General features: G+C 31.5%; 1 protein-coding gene across 1 annotated transcript in view; it reads left to right on the forward strand.

Moving 5' to 3' along the window:
* The window catches only part of LOC140443550 (coiled-coil domain-containing protein AGAP005037), a 1,206,743-nt gene that overhangs the window by 1,047,855 nt on the left and 134,392 nt on the right, over positions 1-24,496 (forward strand). The window contains exons 10-12 of the mRNA XM_072534868.1: positions 8,286-8,394; positions 16,869-16,994; positions 21,763-21,878. Of these exons, the coding sequence (XP_072390969.1) occupies positions 8,286-8,394; positions 16,869-16,994; positions 21,763-21,878 (351 nt within the window). The remainder of the gene's footprint in view (positions 1-8,285; positions 8,395-16,868; positions 16,995-21,762; positions 21,879-24,496) is intronic.

The raw sequence follows: 24,496 nt of genomic DNA on the forward strand, positions 1-24,496 counted from the left end.
AAAAAGCAAAAATTTACAAAAATATTATGACACTATCTCAGTTATTGCATAAATATCATAATTTTTCCGTATTATAACTTACTATTTGATAAAATAAACCCACAAATTTGCTAAAAAAGTTCAATAATCATCCTATAATCACTAGAGTACTGAACATACAAACTTTTAAGTTGTGCACAAACAACAAAGGTTATTCTGAAATACAACAAAAATTGCGGGACATACCCTATACAAAAAGAACGTGACATTGCACTCCACTTTGTACATATATAATAAATAAAATTTAAATTAGGTATATTTCCTTAGCTCACCAAGTAGAAGACACTCTGCAATTGCGTCTCCAAACATTTTGACAAGTTCTAAATTAATTTTTATTAAACACTAAACTTTTACCTTTCACTTCAACACTTTTCTTTTTAACTAAATTTCAACACTTTATTTCTTCTCTGTTTAGCTGCTTTCGTCCCTGGAAATGAGACTATATACTTATATATTTGTAGTACTTCACTTGGATATTAATTTTTCTATTTTTTACGGGACACGTACTCAACTGCTGCAAAAAAATCAAACAATCTTTTTGGGCTGGATCCCACACAACCTACCTTTTACGCTTACGGTCGCGGTCACATTTCATGAAAGTATCATGGTGCCAACATTTGTTCTCCCACAAAAACATGGATGGAAAAATTCTTGAGTGGAATTCCAGTTATTCATTGCGTAAATATCAAATGTAAGAACTCAGCATTTTATTTTAAAATCTCTATAGGTCAAACTGAGATCAAAAGAATTCCTAGTAAGACAATAAACATTTCTTTTCGAAAGAGCACTCTGATAATTATAAATAGAATTCAAAGTTGTTTAAATTATTAATATTAAAAACGGAACAAGATTATTAACTATTTTCGGTTCTTATGATTTACAGGGTAAATTCAAAATGCTACAAGAAAATAGAGACATGTTTTCAAGAAAATGTCCGACGTTGGCTAACTCAGAGTTATATTTTCTACGTATTTTTATGCATGAGTCACAAGAAATATCAAATTTTTGAATTGCCACCTACCGTCTTTCATATTTTACCCATACTGACATTACTGGCTACATTATGAGTGCAAAAAAGTATTGATATCTTTTGTAGAGAATTTTACTTTTACAAAAAAAAGTGGATAAAAAAAAAGTGTTGTACCGTATCTCAAAACAACTTCGTGTAGTAAACGTGTAGCAACATTGTGTAGCAAAATAGTCTAGCAAAATTAGTGTAGCAACTTTAGCTCTTTAATATAAGAGATGATCGGCTAAATCACGTACAGTATTCACAAAATGAGGAACGAGGGCTTCTACTAAAAGACTTTAAAAGCAATCCTAAATTATTAAGTGGGAAATATAACGGGACTATTTACGCGAAATGTTTTATACAGTCATATATAATAATACCTATATTGCTTTATTAGGAGTAAAATTGATACCTTTTGTAGCGAGGCTGAACGTTTGACGGACAAGAGTAGCGAGTCCGACATTAAGCCGAGGCACAAAAAGTCATTTTTACTCCGAATAGAACATATTATTGTTTTTTTCAAACGTCGTAAATACTTTTTATGTAACTATGGTTACTTCTATTGATTGTCACTTTGACAAATAAGAAAAATGGCTAATTTGCTTGGCTTTACTTGTTTTGTTAACGTTTGTGGTTATTGTTGCCCAAAAGTACGAGTATTATGTCTGATTCCGAAGAATTGTTGCCTACTAAGTCCACTGCGGTTTACGAAACTTTTGAGCTTTTGACTTTTACTCTTTTGTGCCTAGGCGTAAAAGTGCTTCACTTTTATATCTAGGCGTAAAAGTAATATTTTTATATTGTCAATCACGTCTCAAAAATTAATACTTTTGTGACGTTTGAAAAAAAAAATATTTTATTGTTATCTTGCTAAGGTACCTAAGAAATAGTTCATTTGATTCGATATACCATAATGGCATACACGACTATAAGATTATTTAACAAGGATTAAAGAATATTTGAACATATATTTTTTTTAATTTTCTAAAAAACTCTTTGAACATTAATCTTTTAACACAACATTATTCTAGAGTATGTAAATTTGTTATTTTTTTATAAGAAACTTAAATTTTATATCTAAAATGAATCCAATCTTTTTGCTAAAACAATTAGGTAGTCAAATCAAATTTTAACCTACTGTATTGCTTGTTTGTTATGAGTTAAAATATTTATGGTAGACGTTGCTAGTAGCTTACTATGGCACATTTTTTTGTAGATGCTTCTTAATCAAAAAAATTTTAGATTGGGATCATTTATTTGAAATAATTATAAATACATGCATAAAGTTTACGATTTTACCATAAATGTATTTTCAACAAAGATCAATACAGATTAATATATTATTAATATGTGAGTACATTAACTTAAAATTAAAATTATTTTAATATTGATATGTCCTACTAATAATATTTAATAATTTATACTGAAAGTAAGAGCTTTTTATTCTTCTATTTTCTTTGTGTTGTGTTGAGTTTTTGTGAATACAGTATCTAATGCATTTAAGACTTTTTCAAAATCTATTAACTACTTATTTTTTTTTTCATTATTTTAACACACATAATCTACTCGTATATCCGTTATCTTCATATTGTTTTGATTTGATTTCCGAATGATTTCTTGTTACATCATAATACAATGTACTATTTTTATTGAAAATAAGCCACAATTTTACTTTCAGATTTAAAGTTTATTTGACGTAAAAAACATTAATAAATTAAACAAATTTTGTTTGTGTTATTTGGTAAAATCTGTTTCTAATAATTTCTAATAATCTTCTACCATGAAAAAGGAATAAATAACACACTACTTTTCTTTATTATCACATAAATCATTAAATCCTTATACGATAAAGCCAAAATTACTACAAAATATTATAAAAAAGACTTGAACGGACCCCATTTTTAATGGGTGAACTATGCTTATATGAAAAAAAAAAAACTGTACCAGTAACACATTATTTTTATAGTATTGAACATTTATTAGACTAAAGTATACATATTACTATAAAATACATTCTACTGCTGACGCTAACAGACTAAATAACAACTACATACTATTTGTACAATGTACACAAACTATCTCTGATTTTGCGTGTTCTAGACATACAAAATTGTCACATTTAACACATATTTTACTAGTTTTTCTGTCTTTGCCTCTACAACATACATGGCACCGCCCCCTTGTATATTTTGTTTGTTCTACTCTGGGTTCAGTAATATTCAAAAGTTCTGGGAATACATCTGCCATTTTATTCTTTTCGATGTGCTTATTGTTATAGCATCTGAAAACATATTCTTTTATAAGTTTCTTGTTCAGTGCCAAAATATACATTTTACGCTTACTCATATTGTGCTTTTCCCAATCAGGATATTTTAGTAGCCACAGTTTATAGGAATTAATACCTGCGACATCAATTAAATGAGAGAATATAGCCATCAGCCAACGGTTTGTTTTCTTTTTCTTTAGCTAACTTATCGGTTGTATTGACGGTTCCTTTCGTTTTGTTGTAATGTAGAATAATTTCAGGTTTATAGGAGTGTTCTTCACCTGTCACTTTGTCGTCAATATGCTCACTTGAAAGTCAGATGACTGCAGTTTTTGGTTTTGATACATAAGAGACTAACGTTCGATGTTTTCTAAAAGCAAATATACCTGAATAATCTGTTTTATATGATACTGGTAGAAGCTCCCTTGGAATAAACGTTTTATCTTTTCGAAGAGTTCCACATATATTCTTCTCCCATAACTTATCCGCAAGTTGTAAACTCTTAAAAAAATAGTCAATTATTACTCCAAACGGTCTATCAAGTATAGGACAACTTTTTGACCTTGAGCTTTTTCCGCCTTAGGACCTTGTTTTCCTAAAAATTGATAGATTTAAAAATTTGCTTGTTTTCTTATTGGCAATTCAAAAACTTACCCAAATAAATTTGCATGTTTACAATAAAAGAATCCGTACTAGTCAGGTTTGATCTTCATATAAACTCGGAACTGTGCTTTAGCTCTAAAAGGCACGAGCTACTCATCTACATACAGATGGTCGCCTGGATAAGTAATTTCCTACAATTAGAAATAAAAATATCACATATATCTCTTATTGGGGCCAGTTTATCTACTGATTTTCGTTCTTGTCTGATTTCAAAATTGTCAAAACGTATAAATGAAGTTATTTGTTTGAACCTATCTCTAGACATAGCAGCTGGTATTATAGGACGGCAGTAAGCAATATCGCCACACCAAATCATATAGATCGCCTCTTTTGATCCATGAAAAGTTCCAAGTATAAGCAACACTCCAATATAGGCTTAAATCTCTACAGAATCAACACAAACATACACTTTAGTTTTATTTGGGTTTGCACTATTCCATTTATCGTAATACGCTTGAGCCTTCCGATTAGTTTCCATGACAATTATGTTTAGAATTTTGTCTGAAAAAAAAAAAACAGAAGGAAAGTGTTTTTGATACGTGATATATCATGATTGTAATTTGTAAGTCCTAGAGCATATCTGCGAATTTTGGCCTTTGGGCGTTTCACTTTTGTATTTTTTGGCAACCTTGACTCTCAGTTTCATCTTTAGATACATATACCGGTAAGCCTTTGGGGTCAGTAACTGTTGGTTCATTTTGTTCTATGCTTTGATCAATAATAAGGTCATTTTTTTGTTCTACCTTTGTTACATTGTCTTCATCTTCTAAATCACTTGCTGTGGATTATCACTTTCAAGTAAACGTAAAAGTTCATCTTCACTCAGTTGCATTCGGCTAGATATAAATGAAACGTAACTCATGTTCAGAATTTTATGCACTGTTCACAAATACTACAAGAAACCAACTGACACTGGAACTTAACATATTTATATTATTTCGTTAAATTTTATCGCAGCTCGGGGAATTCCCCATTTAAACATGTAAAACCCTTACATAAAACGATAGTATACTCATAGTCGGTACTAAGGCCGGCTCCACAAATGGGATCCAACGTTGGGTCAACTGTGTTCCCACGTTCGATGAGGCATCCACATATTGGGTTGAGTATTGGGGCGATATCAGTCTGTTCCCTCTAGACTACTCTAGAGCCAACGTCAACATGTCCGACATGGAAATTGCAGCTGCTGCGACTGTCGTGATAATGAGTGCATATGATTATATTTTGCTACAAAAATGGCGAATTTTACGTCATTTTGTCTACAGCGTTACTTAAAGCTACAGACTGAATATATGAGTGTAAACCTGACGTCGAGGCTCTGAATCCGATTTATTCTTATATTAACTCAGTTCCCAAATTTCTTCGCCTTTTATTTCGGCTATATTCTGCATCAAACCTGACTTTAATCCACAGCTGATAATATGGAAGTAGGTACATATTTTAAAACTGATATGATCACACGACGGTGGTCTATTAGGACAAAATGATCTATATTTCAAAATTAAAAGCATATACTTTTGTAAAATGTTTAGATAAGTACATTTTCTTTGGGTGCCTGAAAGGTACTGAAAAAAAAACATATGTATATTATTTATTTATATAAGAAATAGCCTTTTGAGCATAAACCCCGTTCTGATAGATTACCGACGTGTATTGGAGCGTTAATCCTAAACAACTCAACGGAAGTGGTTCAGGTGGCCGAAGATCGATTTTTACATGTTGTAAATTTGTTTTTAATGCCGTCAGGGAATGCAAATTTTCTTCGATAAATTAATTTATTTATTTAAAAGAATACTGTATAAAATGGCAGCGCAAGTGTTTTAAAAGAAAAAAGAAGGCGGGGACTCTTTTTATAAACTGTGGTTTGTCATTGGTTTATTTTCTTTTGCTTTGCTAGATTGTGCAAAATTAGGTACCTAATTTTATACAGGATGCAGAAATTAAGCGCCAACAATTAAATTATGCGCAAATAGCATAATTATACGCCAAATGGAACACTGCTATAGCGCCAATGTGTGGACAGCAACACCAGTATTGGCGCCAATCCCTTTGATGTGTACGCAAAAACCGACAGCCTACGGAAAACTCCAAGCATTGGAGCAAGTCGTAAAAACATTGGCGCCAACATTGACTCAGCATTCAACACATTTTTGTCGGTACACACATTGGACGAACGCTGTTGGAGCCAACGTTGGCCCCCATGTGTGGAGCCGGCGTAATTCGTAAAATCTATGGGATTCCCACATTATTACAACGTTATTAGAACGAATCATGCTTGGAATATCACTGAGAGACAAGATTAGAAACACCGAGATAAAAAGTAGTAGAACGAATATTAGGGATATTGTGGAAGAAATTACAAAAATGAAATGGCGCTGAGCAGGTCACGTAGCCCGATATAATGACAACAGGTGGACACGGACAATTCTAGAATGGAGACCAAGGACCACAACAAGAAGCATGGGAAGACCTCAAAAAAGATGGGTAGATGACATAAGAGCAGTGGCAGGCATACCTACATTCAGGAGTGGATGGAAAATGGTTGACAAAGAGAGATTAGAATTCATATTATATGGCTGGCCGGGGTATTAGGAGACCCCAGCCTTTAAAATTGAAGTTTAAATTTAATCTAACCGTTAAATGTTCTTGTAGGCATAATTTTTTATCAATACAATATATTTATAAACTACAGATAGATCGAAGATTGCCGATTCAAAATTAAGATCTATAAAGTAATAGCCAAAAATTGTGATCTGGGGTTAAAATAGACTGCGGCCAGTCCGATGAAGGTTAAAAGACTGAATTAATAGAAAGAAAATACCACTAATTAGTAAGTCAATAACATCTATGTTCAGAGTTTGGCGATAATAATATTAAAAGTAGACTAAATGTAAGACCAAATACTTACAATGATAGTATACCAGGATAGTATCATAAGATTTTTTTCCTGTTTTTTTCTTATAATTTACTATGGGATCACTAGGAAGAGAATATTACTGTCATCATTGCATTTGGTTGTCTTTTTAAAGAAAAATCTGATGCTATGATTTTTCTGACGCGTATTCGGAAGATAATATTATCATATAATTTAAAATGATATTGTCAAAAATATTCACAATATCATTTTAAAGTTATTTACTTTAGAATGTATGATATATGTCTGAATTTAATATGAATAAATCAGATAAAATTAAATTATTAGAAGAATTTTTTACCAAGTAATTTATTAATGTTTTTTTTTTATTTTGGTAACGATTTGTAAAGTGGAAATCGAAAAGTCAAATAGACTTATTTTAAAGTAAAATTGTGACTTCACAATCACAACTTCACTTTATCTTCATTATTATCTTTATTTAGTTTTAATAATTTTTTATAGTATACAGCCTAAATCAGCAATATTAAATAAGAATATAATTGTAGCAGTAATTTATATTCGCATATCGATTGTCCTAATATTATAAAATATCTTATTTTAACGTATATATGTCCCACAGTCATGATGTGTCCCTTGTTATGTTTGATGAAGCTAGATCAGAGTTGCGGTCAGATCTCTATAGGGTATTTGAATACTGCCGATCTCATCACATAAAAATGCGTAATTTCCTCAGCATTTATGGTTGGAGTTCTCTTGGGACCACGACTAAGATTTTCCAAACAGATACATTTACCGCTCTTTTAGTAATGTCTTGGCAGGAAATGATAATGATCACAAATGGCTATTTACGTTTTTGTTTGGGCATCAAACACACTATTACCTACTTTAGGAATATACGAAAACGATGATACAGATCAAGTCAATTGCCGAACAAGAGTTGGAATCGAAACAAGAGATCAGTTACTCTAAGAAACATCTTCGATCAGCTCTATTTTTTTTTTTCTTATATTTCAACTAATTAAGTTGAATCTAGTTAATAGATGATAGGTGACACGAGATGATTCTTTTTGATCATATGCGGTCAAAGAAAGGGAGTGGTGGAATTTACTTTTGCTTTGACAGCATAGAAAAATGGAAAATAATCTCTCGGGATTAAAAAATTGAGTAGTGCCTAGTGAAAAAAGTATTTTGGCCTTTATAAACGTATCAGATTAGTTCACCGCACCCTGCGTGGTGTGTAGTGGCGCAAGCCGTAAACGGTTTGGTGATTTTAGGAAACATTGTCCCACATGTCTTTATTGCAACAAAAATTATATTGCCTAAATAAATAATAATTGTATTTTTGACAAGCCTTGAACCTACTTTACTAGTTTATAACTGTATTTTAGTGCAAAATACTTATAAATTGCTTTTACAAAAATATTTTTTAGACGGCTACATGTCTTCACCCGAACGAAGTTCAAGGTACGAAGATCCATACTACAGCCAATATGGGACAAGGTCTGGTTCGATCACTCCTGTTATTGACGAAGAAGTCAGGTAATACTTATATATATCTTTATTTGTATAATTGTGTGAAATAGGATGTTGTCAATCTGATTCCAATTGTGGCATACTTCTAAAATTGATAATTTTATAATCTTTCTATCATATTATGTATCAATTATTTGAATCGTTCAATTTCATTTTTTCTTATTTCAGTATGTTAATTGAATCGGTGAGATCTATAAGGATAACATTCCATTTTTTGCCAAATTTAATTAAGATAGCAGTTTTTTCACTTTACCAAGCTCTACAGACTTAGTCAAAGACAGATAACATTCCATCACATTAAATAGCTCATATTAAGCTAGTTTTCTCTGAAGTGAAACCTAAACGGATAACATTCCTGGAATTTTTAAGTTTATATTCAATAAGTAATAAAGCATTACAACGTCTTACTAATCTAAAAAATAAAGGCGAGCTTCCATATGATAAAAGAGGGTTTCATGAAAATTACCCCAGAAAATCGAATGACATTGTTAAAAAAATCCAAGATCATATTGAATCATACCCAAAAAAACATCTTATTATTCATCAAAGATAGTTTTATATTTAGATGCAACCTTAAATGTAAAAAAAAATCTATATGTTTAATACAAACATTAGTAATGTTTTTATTTTGAGAACGATTTCCGAAGTGGAAATTGAAACGTCAATAAACGTACTTTAGCCTTTAATTGTGGCTTATTCCCATTTAAATAGTAATTACTTTAAAATGCCACAAGAAAATAGCTTCACAGAACAATATTAAGTTTGGTGGCATCAGAGAAACTGGTGTCATCGTTGAACGATATTATGTCGGATTAAAGAAGCCGCTTTACCGACCAACATACATATGAACGAGTTTTCCTCAATGGGCTTCATGAAAAATACTGACTAACATAATTTCAAATTTATTTTGTATAATACAAACTATTTGTAACTTTGTAACCTATTCTAATGTTTTTTGAAAATAAATTTTTTTCAATCAAATCGTTTATTGTGATGCAGAGTTTATTTTAACAATATTTAATAACAATTTTTTATCTGGAGAAAATTTCAAGAAAATAATACTTACTGTTTGTTAAATAAGGTTACTTTACTCTAAAATTAAATGCTAATTTAGATTGCTTAAATAAGTCCTTTTAACTGAAACAAGTGCATGATCAGTTACGAGTATTCCCCCCTCTAGCACTTATTATGGCTTGAATCCTTCTCCGGCGTGCTTGTAATTAACACATCCGTGTGGAATTGCCTTTTACTCATCCTGTGCAGCAAGACAAAGCTGCTCAATCGTATTTATAACGAAATTTATTTGTCGTATGCGGCGTTTTAGCTAATCCCACATGCGCTCTATTAAATTTATATCTGGGCTAAATGGTGGCCAATCCAATCTTAGAATTAATACCTCGTCAAGATAATTACTTACTATAGCAGCGACATGTGATCGAGCATTATAGTGCATTCATATAAATCTGTCATATCCAATGTAACCAACATATGGCAAAACATGATCTTGCAGGATGTTTTAAAGTAAAAGTTACCAGTTATCCGTCCAATCACTTCCACCACAAGTGAGGTGTGTCTCTACCAACTAATACCCCCCCAAAGCATTATGACATAACCTCCAAAACTAACGGTCTAAGCAAAATTGCATGTGGCAAATCGTTCTTCACCTCTTGTGTAGAGTGGTTTCGACCATCTGGCTTCAATAATAGGATTCTGGTCTCTTCAGTGAACTTTGGATATACCGGAGAAACCGGAGAATGTTGAGAATTTCATGGACTGCCAGGGTCACCAATGAGGAAGTGCTGAGAAGCATGGGTCGAGACAAAAAATTGTTGAGAACAATAAAAATACGCAAGACTGCATACCTTGGACACATACTGAGAAATGATAAATGATAGTCTTCTGCAGGTCATCATGCACGGTAGAGTCGATGGCAAAAAGGGAATAGGTAGAAAGACGAAGTCATGGCTGCGAAATATTCGAGATTGGACAAACATGACTGTAGACGAATTATTCCACGTTGCAAAAGACAAAGAAACTTTTAGAAATGTGGTCGCCAACCTCCGTTAATGGGGACGGCATAGGAAGAAGAAGAAGGTCTCATCAGTGAAAAGAGCATTTTTACAGTCGTTAATATTTCACTGAATATGTGTTCTTGAAAATTCTAATCGACGAGCTTTGTGATTTTGGAGAAGACGTAGAAGTTTGACCTGGAATTTAGACTTTAAGTTTGCTTTTTTTAATCTTTGTCTAACTGTTTTTGAGCTCACGTTAACTTGTCTAACATTTAGTAGCTCATTTCTAAGGTGCATCGATATCATTGAGCGAATTCGTGTGGAATTAAAAACCAAAATAACGATAACCAATTGCGGTTGTGCACCTTGAGCGTCCTTAACCAGGCCTTCGTTTATAATGTCCTATCTTATGGTACCTTTTTAAAGTGTTCGAAACTGTAGATTGACTTGTCCTAAGACGTCGTGTGATATTTTTTGGTGGATATCCTTCCTCGTACAATATTACAATCTGTGCTGCTTTGTATCAAATTGGTGGCATGTGTATTTAAACTTGAATCAAAACAATATTTAATTAAACTTAATAAATTAAACTTAAAATAACAGAATTACTATGGTTTTTCCTTTACGTAAAGGATATGATAAAATTCACAAATGACACCAAACGCTGAATAAACGTCGGTTGTCATCCTTATTTTTAAAATATTTTTACTGATACATACCCAATCCTTAATTCTACTAGTCAGATTTTTATTGCTTAGAAAACAAACCCATTTACTAGCTTTTTCTAATTGGGATACTCCACTGATGACTGAAAAATGGCCATTTCTCAGAAACTGTGTGCTCTTCCTTTTTCTTTTTGTCTTTGTTATTCTTAGTATATCTACTCTAGCTTTATCAAATTCTTCTGCAAGTTCAGTCTGCTTACCGTTAAGATCTCTTACGTTCCAAGTTCCTATTGTCCCTCCTTCAGGTATTTTGGTTTTTGCAGTTGTCGTTCTTTTCACACTTTTGATCTTATTAATTGTTTGCAGATGCTCTGTGTATTTGTAAACATTTCTTTTCTTTCTTCTCATTTAAGTTTCTATCCTGGTCTTTGTATTTTGCTTTATTACTACTTATATTCCATCATCGTTTCTCCATTGCCGTTTTTTATTGGTGTTTTAGATAATCTATACTATCTTCTTTATAACTCCATTTTTATTCTTCCTTATTTACCAACAGCTGGTTTGTAATAATTTTAACATCACTACCTTTATCTCCCTCTTTTTGTGCGATCCTGCTGATAGTATTTTGTATTTCACTTCCTCTTATTATAATTTTTGATATAGGTATATTTTTTCTACCTTGTGGTTTTTTGGCTTGGACTTGTGTTTCATGAATTTGATTTTTTCTTTCTGGTCTTTTAATTCAATTAGGCAGGTTTTTGTTCCCAACTTGTATGCATCTTTGATTTTGACCCTAATTCCTATATTAGCCCAGTCTGGTTATACAAAAATCATCGATTTCACGGCAAAATGTTTCGCAGATATCTGAAGCTTTTATGACATAGGTGGGGGTTACTAGATGAGGAATAGATAAAAAGATACTCCTATTTTTACCTTGCGTTTTTTTTAAACAATAATTTATGGTCAGAATTTGATTTTTTATCTATAAGTTTTTTCTCTAATAATTTAAATAAACAATATTTATACCATTTTTTTTATATCAAGAATATCTTTATTTTCCCGTTTTTTCAATTGAAATTGATAAATAATTCACGGAGATATTTGCAAAAACGCAGTTTTTTTGCACTAATTTATAAATTTAATTAATTTTTTTATTAACAAAATAAAATGTTATTAATACATTTCATCATTGAGGAATTACCGTCCTTTAAATTTTTGCGAAATTTCCCCCGATCGGTCAAATAGTTTAAAAGTTATTCAATTTGTTTATCCCTGGGACTAATTATTTAAACCATTGAACTTGCCCTATGAATGATGCTAGACACATTTAACAAATTTCATAGGATTCTTTAAGACTTATACTATCTCAAAAGTCAAATGAATATTTAGTTTTCATGGAAATTATTTACAAAATAAACGTTTGAAAAAGGGGTATGTTTTTTACTTATAAACAATTGTAATAACTTCTATATTTTTCAAGCTACAGACTTGTACGTATAACCATTAGATAGCTGGTAAAAAAACTTACATTTAACAAAAAAAATAAACCTTCTATGAACAATAGGAACGAAGTTGGCGACAATTTTTTTGTTAATTATATCTCCATTGTTTATAAACATTAAGAAGTAAAATTTGCACAAATTTTGAATGAAAATCTAAACTTTATATTGAATTTTATAGCTATAAAATTCATCCAATTTTTCGAAACTTAAAACCTTTCGAAACGAAGTTACTTTCGAAAGATTGACATAGGAAAGTGGAGGGGAAACTGTTTTAGCTCCTCGCTGCAAAATTTAATATTATGGTTACGGATTTATCATTCAAAAGCTTCAACAGTTGTTAGGAATTTCATCAGGTCCATTTGCTTTTCCATTTTTAGCGTTTCTTATTGCGTATTCTACTTCTTCTTTCAATATGTCTGGCCCAGTTGCATTGATTTATCTGAGTTAAGTTGTTTCTATCGTCTTCAAATAATTTATTCAGGTATTCTGTCCATCTTTTTATTTTATTCTCTAGATCTACAATAAGATTTCCATCTTTGTCTTTAAGTTTACCTATTTGGCATTTCTTTATGCTTCCTGTTATCTCTTTTACTTTATTGTGCATATTGAACGCATCGTACTTTTTCTCATAGGTTTCCATTTCTTCACATTGTTCTTTAATCCACTCCTCTTTGGCTTCTTTTATTCTCTTTTTTATGTGTTTATTTATTTCTTTGTATTTGTCTGGGTAATTCTTCATCTTTCTTCTTTATTCCATCAAGTCTAGTATATCTTGTGTCATCCACCCCTTATTCTTTGTTGTTGTTTTTGTAAGATGTTTCTTTCCTGCTATTTGTATAGCTGTATTTATGTACTTTAATTTTTGGTTAACGTTGTTTGTATCGTTAATTTGTTGCTGCACTGAACTTCTCCTGTTTCTTGTCGTATATTTTTGTTTCTAAGTTTATTTAAATCTAGTGCATTTCTGTATGGTCTTCTAATCTTTTTGGGTCTCGCCTCTATCACAGTAAGTACCGGGTTATGATCTGAGCCTATATCAGCTCCTGGGTACCTCTTAGTACATTTAACAGCATTATGATACCTCCTTGCTATCATAATGTAGGTAGTCTATTTGATTTCTCACTATTTTTTCTTTGGAATGTTGTGGAGATGTCCATGTATATAACCGTCGAGGAGGTAATTTGAAAAAGGTATTTGTTATTACGAAGTCTTCACTTTGGCAAAATTGAATCAATCGATCTCCTCTGTCATTTCTGTTTCCAAGCCCATATTTTCCTCCTTGTTCTCCTACCTTACCTTGACCCACCTTGGCATTAAGATCGCCCATTAATATGTTAATGTATGGAAAGACTGACTTAATAAGTAAAGACAAACAACCTGCAACAAAAAGGTTCAGACCTGACAGTGAAGTCGAATAAATGAACCAAATTTTAACTTTTAAACCAATGTATGTAAAGAAAATAAAAAAAGTAAAGTTCAATAAACATTGCAAAATTTAATAAGGCAAGTGATGAAAAAATCGACTTATTTTATCAAAGCAGTAAGGCAGATTAGATTAATATTGTATATCATATTTGTAAGAAAAATAGAATAAAAATCAATATTATTAATTATAAAAATACAAACAATTATAATTAATATAAGAAATATAATAATATAATGTGTAAAAAATTACCTGAAATTTAATTTATAAAATATATAAGTATTATTACATCATTGATAAAAATGAAAAAACATTATGTTGATTTTCCGGGATTTTCCGAGATATATGGGGGGTGAAAATTATGTCATCGTTATTAATACTGCTACAGACTATTCGAGCAAATTAAAAAAAAAGTAAGTATTTAGGGTGAATTTCAAATGGACTCAAATTTTCCGAGTTTTCCCATATTTTCCGGCCAGTGAAAACTATGTAGTTATTCATATTTCGACGAGCTACCCCAGAATAAAAAAAGAGGCTTGCAGCTACAAAGGAAGCCGAGATAATGTAAATTGTTCCTACGTGTTGCAATCTGAAGTTCCGGTGCCGAAAAAAAAAACGGAGCTGAAACAGATATCCTCTCCACTTTCCTATGTCGATATTTCGAAAGTACCTTTGTTTCGAAGGGCTGTAAGTTTCGAAAAATTAGATAAATTTTATAGCTATAAGTTTCAATATAAAGTTTAGATTTTCATTCAAAATTTGTGCAAATTTTACTTCTTAATGTTTATAAACAATGGAGATATGATTTTTTTAAAAATAGTCACTAACTTCGTTCCTATTGGTCATAGAAGGTTTTTTATTTTTTAATGTGAGCTTTTTTACCAGCTATCCAATGGTTGTACGTACAAGTCTGTAACTTGAAAAATATAGAAGTTATTACAATTGTTTATAAGTAAAAAACATACCCCTTTTTCAAACGTTTATTTTGTAAATAATTTCGATGAAAACTCAATATGCATTTAACTTCTGAGATAGTCTTAGTCTTAAAGAATCCTATGAAATTTGCTGAATGTGTCTAGCATCATGCATAGGGCAAGCTCAATAGTTTAAATAATTAGCCTCAGGGATAAACAAATTAAATAACTTATAAAATATTTGACTGATCGGGGGGAAATTTCGCACAAATCTAAAAGATAGTAATTCCTTGATGTTTAAATGTATTAATACCATTTTATTTTGTTAATAAAAAAATTAATAAAATTTATAAATTAATGCAAAAAAACTGCTTTTTTGCAAATATCTCTGTAAATTATTTATCAATTTTAATTAAAAAAAACGGGAAAATAAAGATATTCTTGACATAAAAAAAATGACATAAATATTGTTTATTTAAAATATAAGGGAAACAATTTATAGACAAAAAATCAAATTCTGACCATAAATTATTGCTTAAAAAAAACGCAAGGTAAAACTAGGAGTATCTTTTCATCTATTCATCATCTAGTATCCCCCACCTATGTCTTAAAAGCTTCAGATATCTGCGAAACATTTTTCCACCTTTTTTTTAACCAGACTGGGCTATATATCTTTTAAATATATTCAGCATTGCCTCTTTTGTTACTCTTTGATCATAGGTGTCATTACTATACCATTCATCGCTATGTTATTCTTTCTTCTTCGTTTTTCCACAAATTCTATAATCATCTTAATTTCTTTCAATTCGTGTTCCTTCTTTAACTCTTGATTATCTTTAATGAGCTATTCTGTTGCTTCTTTTCTTCTCTTTCTAGCTTTCTGGACATTCTTTATCTCTGTGACATCGTTTGACAATTTGTTTATTATTTCAATTATGGTGTCTGGTTTTGATTTATACTTGTTCCGTAGTGTATTGGTTGATAGCTTTCTACTCTTCGTATGCCCTTGTCCTTCCTCATTTGTAATGTTCCCTTCTCTCATTTTTCTTCGTATTCCTTCGTCCGTTGCCAAGCTGTCACTGTTCCATGACAAAAATTTTGTCTCTAAACTTTTTTTTATTATTCAACGCAAGGCACTGCCTTCAACCTCAACGATTCAGAGAATACAGTGTCCAGCGTTTATTTACTTTAATTAATATATCCTACCAACAAGAACAAAAAACAACCAACAAAATATTGTCTCCTGGGATATTTTGATCACAGTGGCAACGTTGCAAATAAATCGGTCGATACTTCGCTGATTGGTCGATTTCTTATGGTTATTTCTCTATAGTTTTTTCACTGACTCACGTTTTAGAAGTTCACTTTTGCACTATGATTAGTTTTTGACTCTAAACTAACTTTGGTTATTTATTTTTCGTTGCAACTCTCGATAAATCGTGTTAATTGTAGGAGAAAATCAGCAACGTGTATGTCTAATCCTACACTGTTGCCACTCTATACAATTGATTCTTAGATATAAATATCAAGATTAGAAACACCAAGAGAGTCAAAAATGTTTGTTCAGGTTAAGAAATGAACGACCATCTGCCATGTTTGAAAGTACTAATAGAAAAAACTAATCAATTCACCAGATCCCTGATGAGAATTATTTGTGAAATGTTATTACTTGATATTAAAATTATATTGATATTAAAAATTGATATAACTAAAATCAAAAAATGGTAAGTAGCCGAATGAGGAATTAGAATAAAATCACATTCTACTTCTTTTTGATTAACAATTTTAAAGGCGTCAATTTTACCTATAGGGGATGAGAGGAGGCAAATAATTGTGTTTAAGTGTAATTTTAGAAATAAAAATCGACCTAGCGTAAAACGTAATAATGAAGTCAATCATTTCTATCTAATATCTACTATATAACTACTTAAGGACTGTTTTTTTATTATATTATGTTATTTTAGTGACACGGAGTTGCTGGACGATTCATATTCCCTTTATGGGGTTAAAATTCCACCGACAGGATCAAGAATATCTACAAGATCACCATTTCCAGCACCTGCGTCAGTTCCTCCATATGATGCAACACGGTGAGTTTATATATATATATATATATATATATATATATATATATATATAGACTGATAAATTGTTTCTTCCATTTTGTTCAATAGTAAATTGTCCAAATAGGTTGAAACTTTCTATGTATCTTCAGGCGTTAGAGAAATATGCAATAAGTAAAAAGTAATGAGAACTGGAAGTTAGGCTAAATCTTCGATTTCTCGACTTAAAATGGTTAATAATTTTTTAACTATAATTTTTTTTATATATAAGTAACGTATATAGCATTTTTAATGTTTTTTAGCTGTACTTTAAGATGGTACTGGTTATAAATCAAAATATTAAAATTAAAAAATTTATTTATACAAACTTTTTTTTAACAAGAAAATTACATAGAAAATTATTACATGATACATAAGACAAGATTTTTACATAAGAATGAATAGGAATAAAAAGATTTTTACATAAGATAAAATAGTTTTCAACTATCCACCCTTCCATGTATACAGAAAGGTACCCACTGCCGGAGTATTGTTTAATTATAATAATTTAGAGCAAGAAGTGACCAATATTTTATGTAACAAAAAAAAAACAGGCTAATATTACCGATTATTTTTCAAGGAAAAGTAAGTAATTATGTTGTGTGTATTTTATTAAGAAAATGTGTACATAATCTACATATTGCATACATTTCATACTTACATTAGTGTATGCGTTCACAGTACATTCGCATTTTTTAATAAAATAAACAATAGGTACACTACTGTATTATTGCCATCTTCTTCTTCAAGTTCCGCTCATATCGGAGATTGGAAATCATTCTGGCAATTATATCCTGAACAGTTCAATTGAACTGCATCCAAACCATTCACGGAGATTGCGTAGCCACGAGATTTTACGTCTTCCTACGCTTCTTCTGCCTTTGATTTTACCCTGCATTATATTCCTTAGTAGTTCGTATTTTTCACCTCTCATGATGTGCCCCAAGTATTCCAATTTCCTGATTTGTATGGAATTTAAAACTTCGCCATTGTTAAAAATTATTGCCATAAAAAGACCTAAAACCATATACATTTATGCGTATGTATCTACATACGTAGTGTGTACTATTATTATTTTATATTTGGTATGCCGATGATGGGTTATTGGAATATTCCGATTATAAAAGGAATATTTTTCCATTTCACGAAGGCTATTCCAGTAAATGGTTTCGACTGTAATACGGTTTCCTAAAATTAACCATATAAGGAAAAAGACAGTTAAGATTTGATTTCACATACAGTGCGTCTGTGTATCCGCTTATACGTATTTCACCCTAATAGGGATCATCAGAGACGGCTATTCACAGTCGCTCTGAAAGTGAAAATAAATATTTTCTGTCTTAGGAAGCAACTCTAACATGGCTTCGTATAGACGCAAATAGCGACATCTGATATTAAAATCAGTAAACTAATTTTCGAAACCTAATTCAGATTTTTGCTTTAATCTGTGCCTTCTTAGAATTTCAAGGCAAAACAGACGTTGATAAAGATGTTAATAGAAACATGGGGAATCTAAAAATTGCATTCCACGACATGTCTCCTCAACTAAGCAAAAATCCTTAGCGAATTTGGTTTCTAGTACTCGTACAAAGTATATCGGAATAAAAGGAAAAAGACAGTTAAGATTTGATTTCACGTACAGTTCGTCTGTGTATCCGCTTATACGTATTTACATCTATATCATCATATAATACATACGTATTAACATCTTTATCAACGTCTGTTTTGCCTTGCAATTCTTAGAAGGCACAGATTAAACCAAAAATCTTAATTTGGTTTCGAAAATTAGTTTGCGGATTTTAATATCAGATGTCGCTATTTCCGTCTATACGAAGCCATGTTAGAGTTACTTCCTAAGACAGAAAAGATTTATTTTCACTTTCAGAGCGACTGTAAATAGCCGTTTCTGATGATCCCTATTAGGGTGAAATACGTATAAGCGGATACACAGACGCACTGTACGTGAAATCAAATCTTAACTGTCTTTTTTCTTTTATTCCGATATACTCTGTACGAGTACTAGAAACCAAATTCGCTAAGGATTTTTGCTTAGTTGAGGAGACATGTCGTGGAATGCAATTTTTAGATTCCCCATGTCTCTATTAACATCTTTATCAACGTCTGTTTTGCCTTGCAATTCTTAGAAGGCACAGATTAAAGCAAAAATCTGAATTTGGTTTTGAAAATTAGTTTACGGATTTTAACCATATAAATTTAAAAATTATATAAAAATAAAACTCTAAACAGTTTGTTTTCAAAACTGCCACAAAATTTATAATATCTTATCACTACAGCTGTTTCGGTAGAGTGCCTTTCTTAAGTTATCAATTTTTGGTGTATGTTGTATATGTCGCAGCCAGATGGTTATATTAGCCGTTCGATTAAACAGCTAGCCATTATATTGAGTAACGCCATTCAATCAGACGACTAGTTATTTTGTCGAATTTTTAAGCAATTAAAAAGTTCAACGACATGGCTGATTGAAAAGCCGCCATATCATTGATGTAATTTGTTTCTTGACCACAAATCTTTATGATAAGATTCAAAATGATTCAACACATTGTTTACAATAATATGGTGGCAACCACTGTTGTTTTTGTTTAACGGTTCTGAGTTAAAATGATAAAAAAAGGATTAAAATAAGTCCTTATGGTTCGAAGACAGGTTGACTTAATTGATTTTCGAAATTTTTGAACCTCCGTCCACTGAAAACGAAAATGGCGAGTGAGGTAGCAATGTAGCTTATAGAAATATTTTTGATTTTTGGTGTTCCATATATTTTACAATCTGCCAATGGACGAGAGTTTACGGCAAAACTGATAGACGAACTGGTTGCACTCTGGCCTAATTGCAAAATTGTACATGGTAGCCCAAGGCGCCTTCAAATTTAGGGCAGCGTTGAACGTAGCAACTAGGACGTGGAAAATATGATACGTTCTTGGATGGCAGACAAAAATTCGACCAAGTGGTCTATTGGTTGTTTGTTTTGTCAGCACCAAAAAATTCTTCATTTCATCGAATCATCGGGAGGTTTTCTTATAAAGCATTATTTGGTAGTAATCCTAAAGCTAGTTTAAAAGGTACTGATATACCCTCCCAATTGTTGATGAATATTGAAACAGAAGAACAGTTACAAAAATTAAAAAATGGGAAATGTGACGATAGTACCTACTGAGATACAGTATCAGAGTTTAAACACCGAGAGATCGAATGTAGCATAGAATGATGAAACTCAAATCACAGAGACATTACTCGAACAACCTGAAAATCCTGAGAATTGTGAAATCATTAAGACTGATACGAATCTAATAAGTAATAATGTTTATTTAGAAATTATAGTGGCTAAACCTAGGTCCTCAAATCTAGGTAACAATTACTCTATAAATGTTGATACTAATAACATTGACGAAGAATCTAGTCAGTTAAAAAGAAATGAGTACATTAAACTAATTTGTGTCACACGTCAGAATCCTACCACTGGTGCCCATAGCTATAAATCTTGCAATAATCCTGTTCGTGTCACATGTGGGTTGTCTGTAGTATGTGAGGAAGGTTTGACGCGCAGCTGAAAAAATGGTTTAGAACACAGCAAAAAAAACTGACACCTCCACTTATTGGCAGTAGTGTCCTGATAAGTGTACCGAAAATGGATCGTGGACCTTTGGACACCAAAAATATCAAAGGAAAAAATTCTGGATTTTAGAAATGGAGTTTATAGAATCGGCACAAAAACAGATTATAGATACTCCGATATCTTTACGAGAAGCTGTGACTATAGAATCAAAGTTTGGGGGACAAGATTTTTAAAAATGCTTGTGTAAACCAGCACAAAAACAATGTTGTACCACGAAATGTGTTAGCTTCAAGTTCTTTGTAGGTCTAAATGTCATACCAGTTTAAGTTATGTCAATAAATGACATCATAATGCGTAGTTCAATTAAATGAAAGGGCTAGCCGTGCAACTAGATGACTATTTCAATTAGCTGTTTGATTAAATGACTGATCGTCGTCTAGCTGACCTGTTAAACGTTATCTTCGTGATCGTCAGCCACTCGGCTAATCGACATTCGGACATGTGATTGAATGGCGTTGTTCTATTGAACGGCTAATTTAAACATCTGGCTACAACATATACACCACTGTGTAAGTGCTTTGAAGTAACTTTAATATGGCGACTGCCCAAAAACTTACATCGGTCAAACTGGTAGAACTTTCATACTTTTAACAAACGTAAAGCAGGAGCTTTCAATAATAGAAAAACAGATTCTATATATGCACTTCACCTTCTAGATAATAATCATTCTTTTAATGGGGAATTTCAAATTCTTTACATCTAAAATAAAGTCCTTAAGGTATCTTTATTAGAATCTATGGAAATTAACAAATTAAAAAATACAGACATAATTCTCAATGACCAACATGAGACAAACAGTTCTCCCCTCCTCAATCTATTCAATTAAAGACTAAATTGTAAACACATACCAAAAATACATTACTTTGGAAAGGCACTCTGTCGAAACAGCTGTAATGATAAGATATTATAATAAATTGTGTGGAAGTTTTGAAAACAAAGTTTTCAGTGTTTTATTGTTATACAAAATGAATTTCCATCACAAATTTATAAATTTTTATCTTTAAAAAAAATACATCTGTGGCAAATGCACTTGCGCCCGACACAAAAACTAGGGAGACATATCACGCAAGTTTATTGTAATTTTATACTTACACATTTTTTAACCTTTTAATTTTATTTTAGATTACGAGTTGAAAATATGGAACGACAATTAGCTAACCTGACCGGTTTGGTACAGAAGGCACTAACACAACCTAACCCATCTCATCTTCAAGTTCCTGGAAGGGAAGGATACAGAGGTATTTTATTTAAACCATAATATTACAATTAGATGTGCCTGTGATTGTCTTTTGCACTGTTCATTCAAAGCATTGTTATATTTGTTAGGAATTAGATTACTTAGAAGTCATCTAGAGAATAGATTAGTGGTCATAATATTTAAAGAGTCAAGGACCATGTAAGATTTTTTAAATTAATAAAGTTATAATATAATTAAAAATCGATGTGTAGTGATACAATTCATTAGTAGATTTGAACTATGTTTATGTTGATGTATTGCTTCTAAAGAAGGAAAGTATAATTATTATAAAGTTACATTAGGGTAAATAAGGTAAATTGTAGGAAACACAAAACACATCATTTTTAAAGGATAATAAATACATAAGGCTTTAAACATAACCTGCTTGTAATTAAGTACTTTTGAATATAAAAATAAATATTTTCAATTGTGTTTTTGGAGTTGTTAAGTATAATAAAGCTAGTACAAATATATCACATTTGGTAGTCATCAATAAATCCAAATACATTTGATATACGGTAAAACTAAAATAATTTCAAATAGGTATGTACAATTTATTATTTTTAGCTTGATCATTGTAGCTTATTAAATATTTTATTAGACTATTTACTTAATAAATTGAAAAATTTCGTTGGTTTGTCTACAAAAAGTATATTTGTAACATTCAATTAGACCTCGCAGAACCCTTTCATATAGCCGACTAATTATGCTAGTTGCTGATATGCCTCTACAGTTGGAACAGTTCCATGTATAATTATTTTTATGGATTAAAGTTGCGTGGGCGTTCTACCACACTTTGGTTCAAACTTTTCCTATTTGTCTGACCCGTTTGTAATCAATACTGATGGAATTCCATCTGAGCCTACAGCACGTTTAATTTTGAAAATATGTTTCCACTTTTTCTTAGTATGTCACATCCGATTTTTAGTTTTTTGTCTTTCTCAATTGATATTTCTGTTCAGATACAGAGGTTGTTAGTTACCAATCTCTGTCTTCTGTGAACAATTGTTTATTATAATTAATTGTGATTAATCTATATTTTTATAGATACAAGTTAAATGTTACCATTATTTTCTTTAGACCTATTTTTTATGAATTTGAATGATTCTGAATATTTTTACCACCGAGATTCCTATTATCAACTTACTGGCATTTTTTGTCCCACAAAACTCTACTTGCATTACTAATAGTTCGTTTTATAATTAATTGTATTTCTAAGTCTATATTGGGTTTGACATTGAGTCAAATCTTGTGTGTTAACCCAGTTTAGGTACATTTGTTTCTTCTAAGGGATCATCTCTTCTGTGTGTGTGTTTGTTTTAGCAGATTTATTGCTGAAAGCTTTAGTTTTGACATGACTTGATTTTATTGTGAAATATTTTATACTGTTCACTACGTTATCATAGACCTTGTTCAAAGGTTTTTGGTCAATCTTAAATGTGTCAAAAAGTTTTTCATCTAATCTGATGTGATAGAGTTTTCGTGTACATGTATCCAAGTATATAATAAGTAAAGTCTTAAGCAATTTTCATCCAATTCTCCACGCCCATAGATTTAAGGTCTCCTGCTATATTATCTCATCACCGAAGTCGACGCCGTCTACGTGGTCTTCTTCCCATACCTACTTTACTATTCTTTCGTCAGAATGTTTACTGAGGTGTCCTGCCTATTGGAGTTTTTTGCACGTTTTTTTTGTTATGTTAGCGCCTGGATATAGTTTTTTGGGCTCTTTGTTAGTTCTTATCCTATATTGTCCTGCTGCTCTATCCTCATGCAAGCTCCCAAAGATCTTCCTTATAATATTTTTTCCCAACCACGTAGTCGCTCTTCGTTTGTCTTTGTTTTTGTCCAAGTTTCGCTACCATAAATTACTACGGGTCGTATGACTGTTTTATATATTTATATCTTTGTATATTTCATTGGCTTTAATTTTATAAGGTTTTGAAGAAGGGCATAAAGATATCTGATACTGATTGTTTATTTCTTGTAATCCGCTATTGTCTTTACTTATTGGTGTTCCAAGATACTTAAATTCTCTGACGCGCTCAAAATTAAAGTCATCGATGGCGATCTTCTGTCCAGTTCAATCTTTTTTTCGATTATTGCGGCTCATATATTACTATTTAGTTTTATTGTTATTGATTATTCATATCTTGTCTGCTTCCTTTGCTAACCTGACGAAATTTTCCTTCGTCCTTAATCTGGTGTTTCCCATTAAATTGATATCTTCTGCTAATGACAAAAGTAAGGTCGGTACTTTTCGATGGAATACTGTAGTCGGTTTTTCGATTCTTGTACCTCTGATTTTGTGTTCTAGAGCGAAGTTAAAGAGTTTTGGTAAAACTGCATCTTCCTGTTTTAGTCGATTGTTTATTTCAAATGTCTTCGAGTACTGTTATCCAACTCTCACCATACATCGTAACCCTTCCATACAAATCCGTATTAAATTGACTAGTTTTTTGGAAAGCCAAGTTCTTGCATCGCTGTCCACAGTCTAACCCTGCATACTCTATCAAATGCTTGTTTAAAATCTATGAACAACTGATAAATCTCACGATCAAACTCCCAGCATTTTACATTATCTATTTTATTGTGAATATCTGGTCAATAGAAGAATGG

This window comes from Diabrotica undecimpunctata, chromosome 6 (assembly GCF_040954645.1).
Source record: "Diabrotica undecimpunctata isolate CICGRU chromosome 6, icDiaUnde3, whole genome shotgun sequence".
Taxonomy (NCBI): Eukaryota; Metazoa; Arthropoda; class Insecta; order Coleoptera; family Chrysomelidae; genus Diabrotica; species Diabrotica undecimpunctata.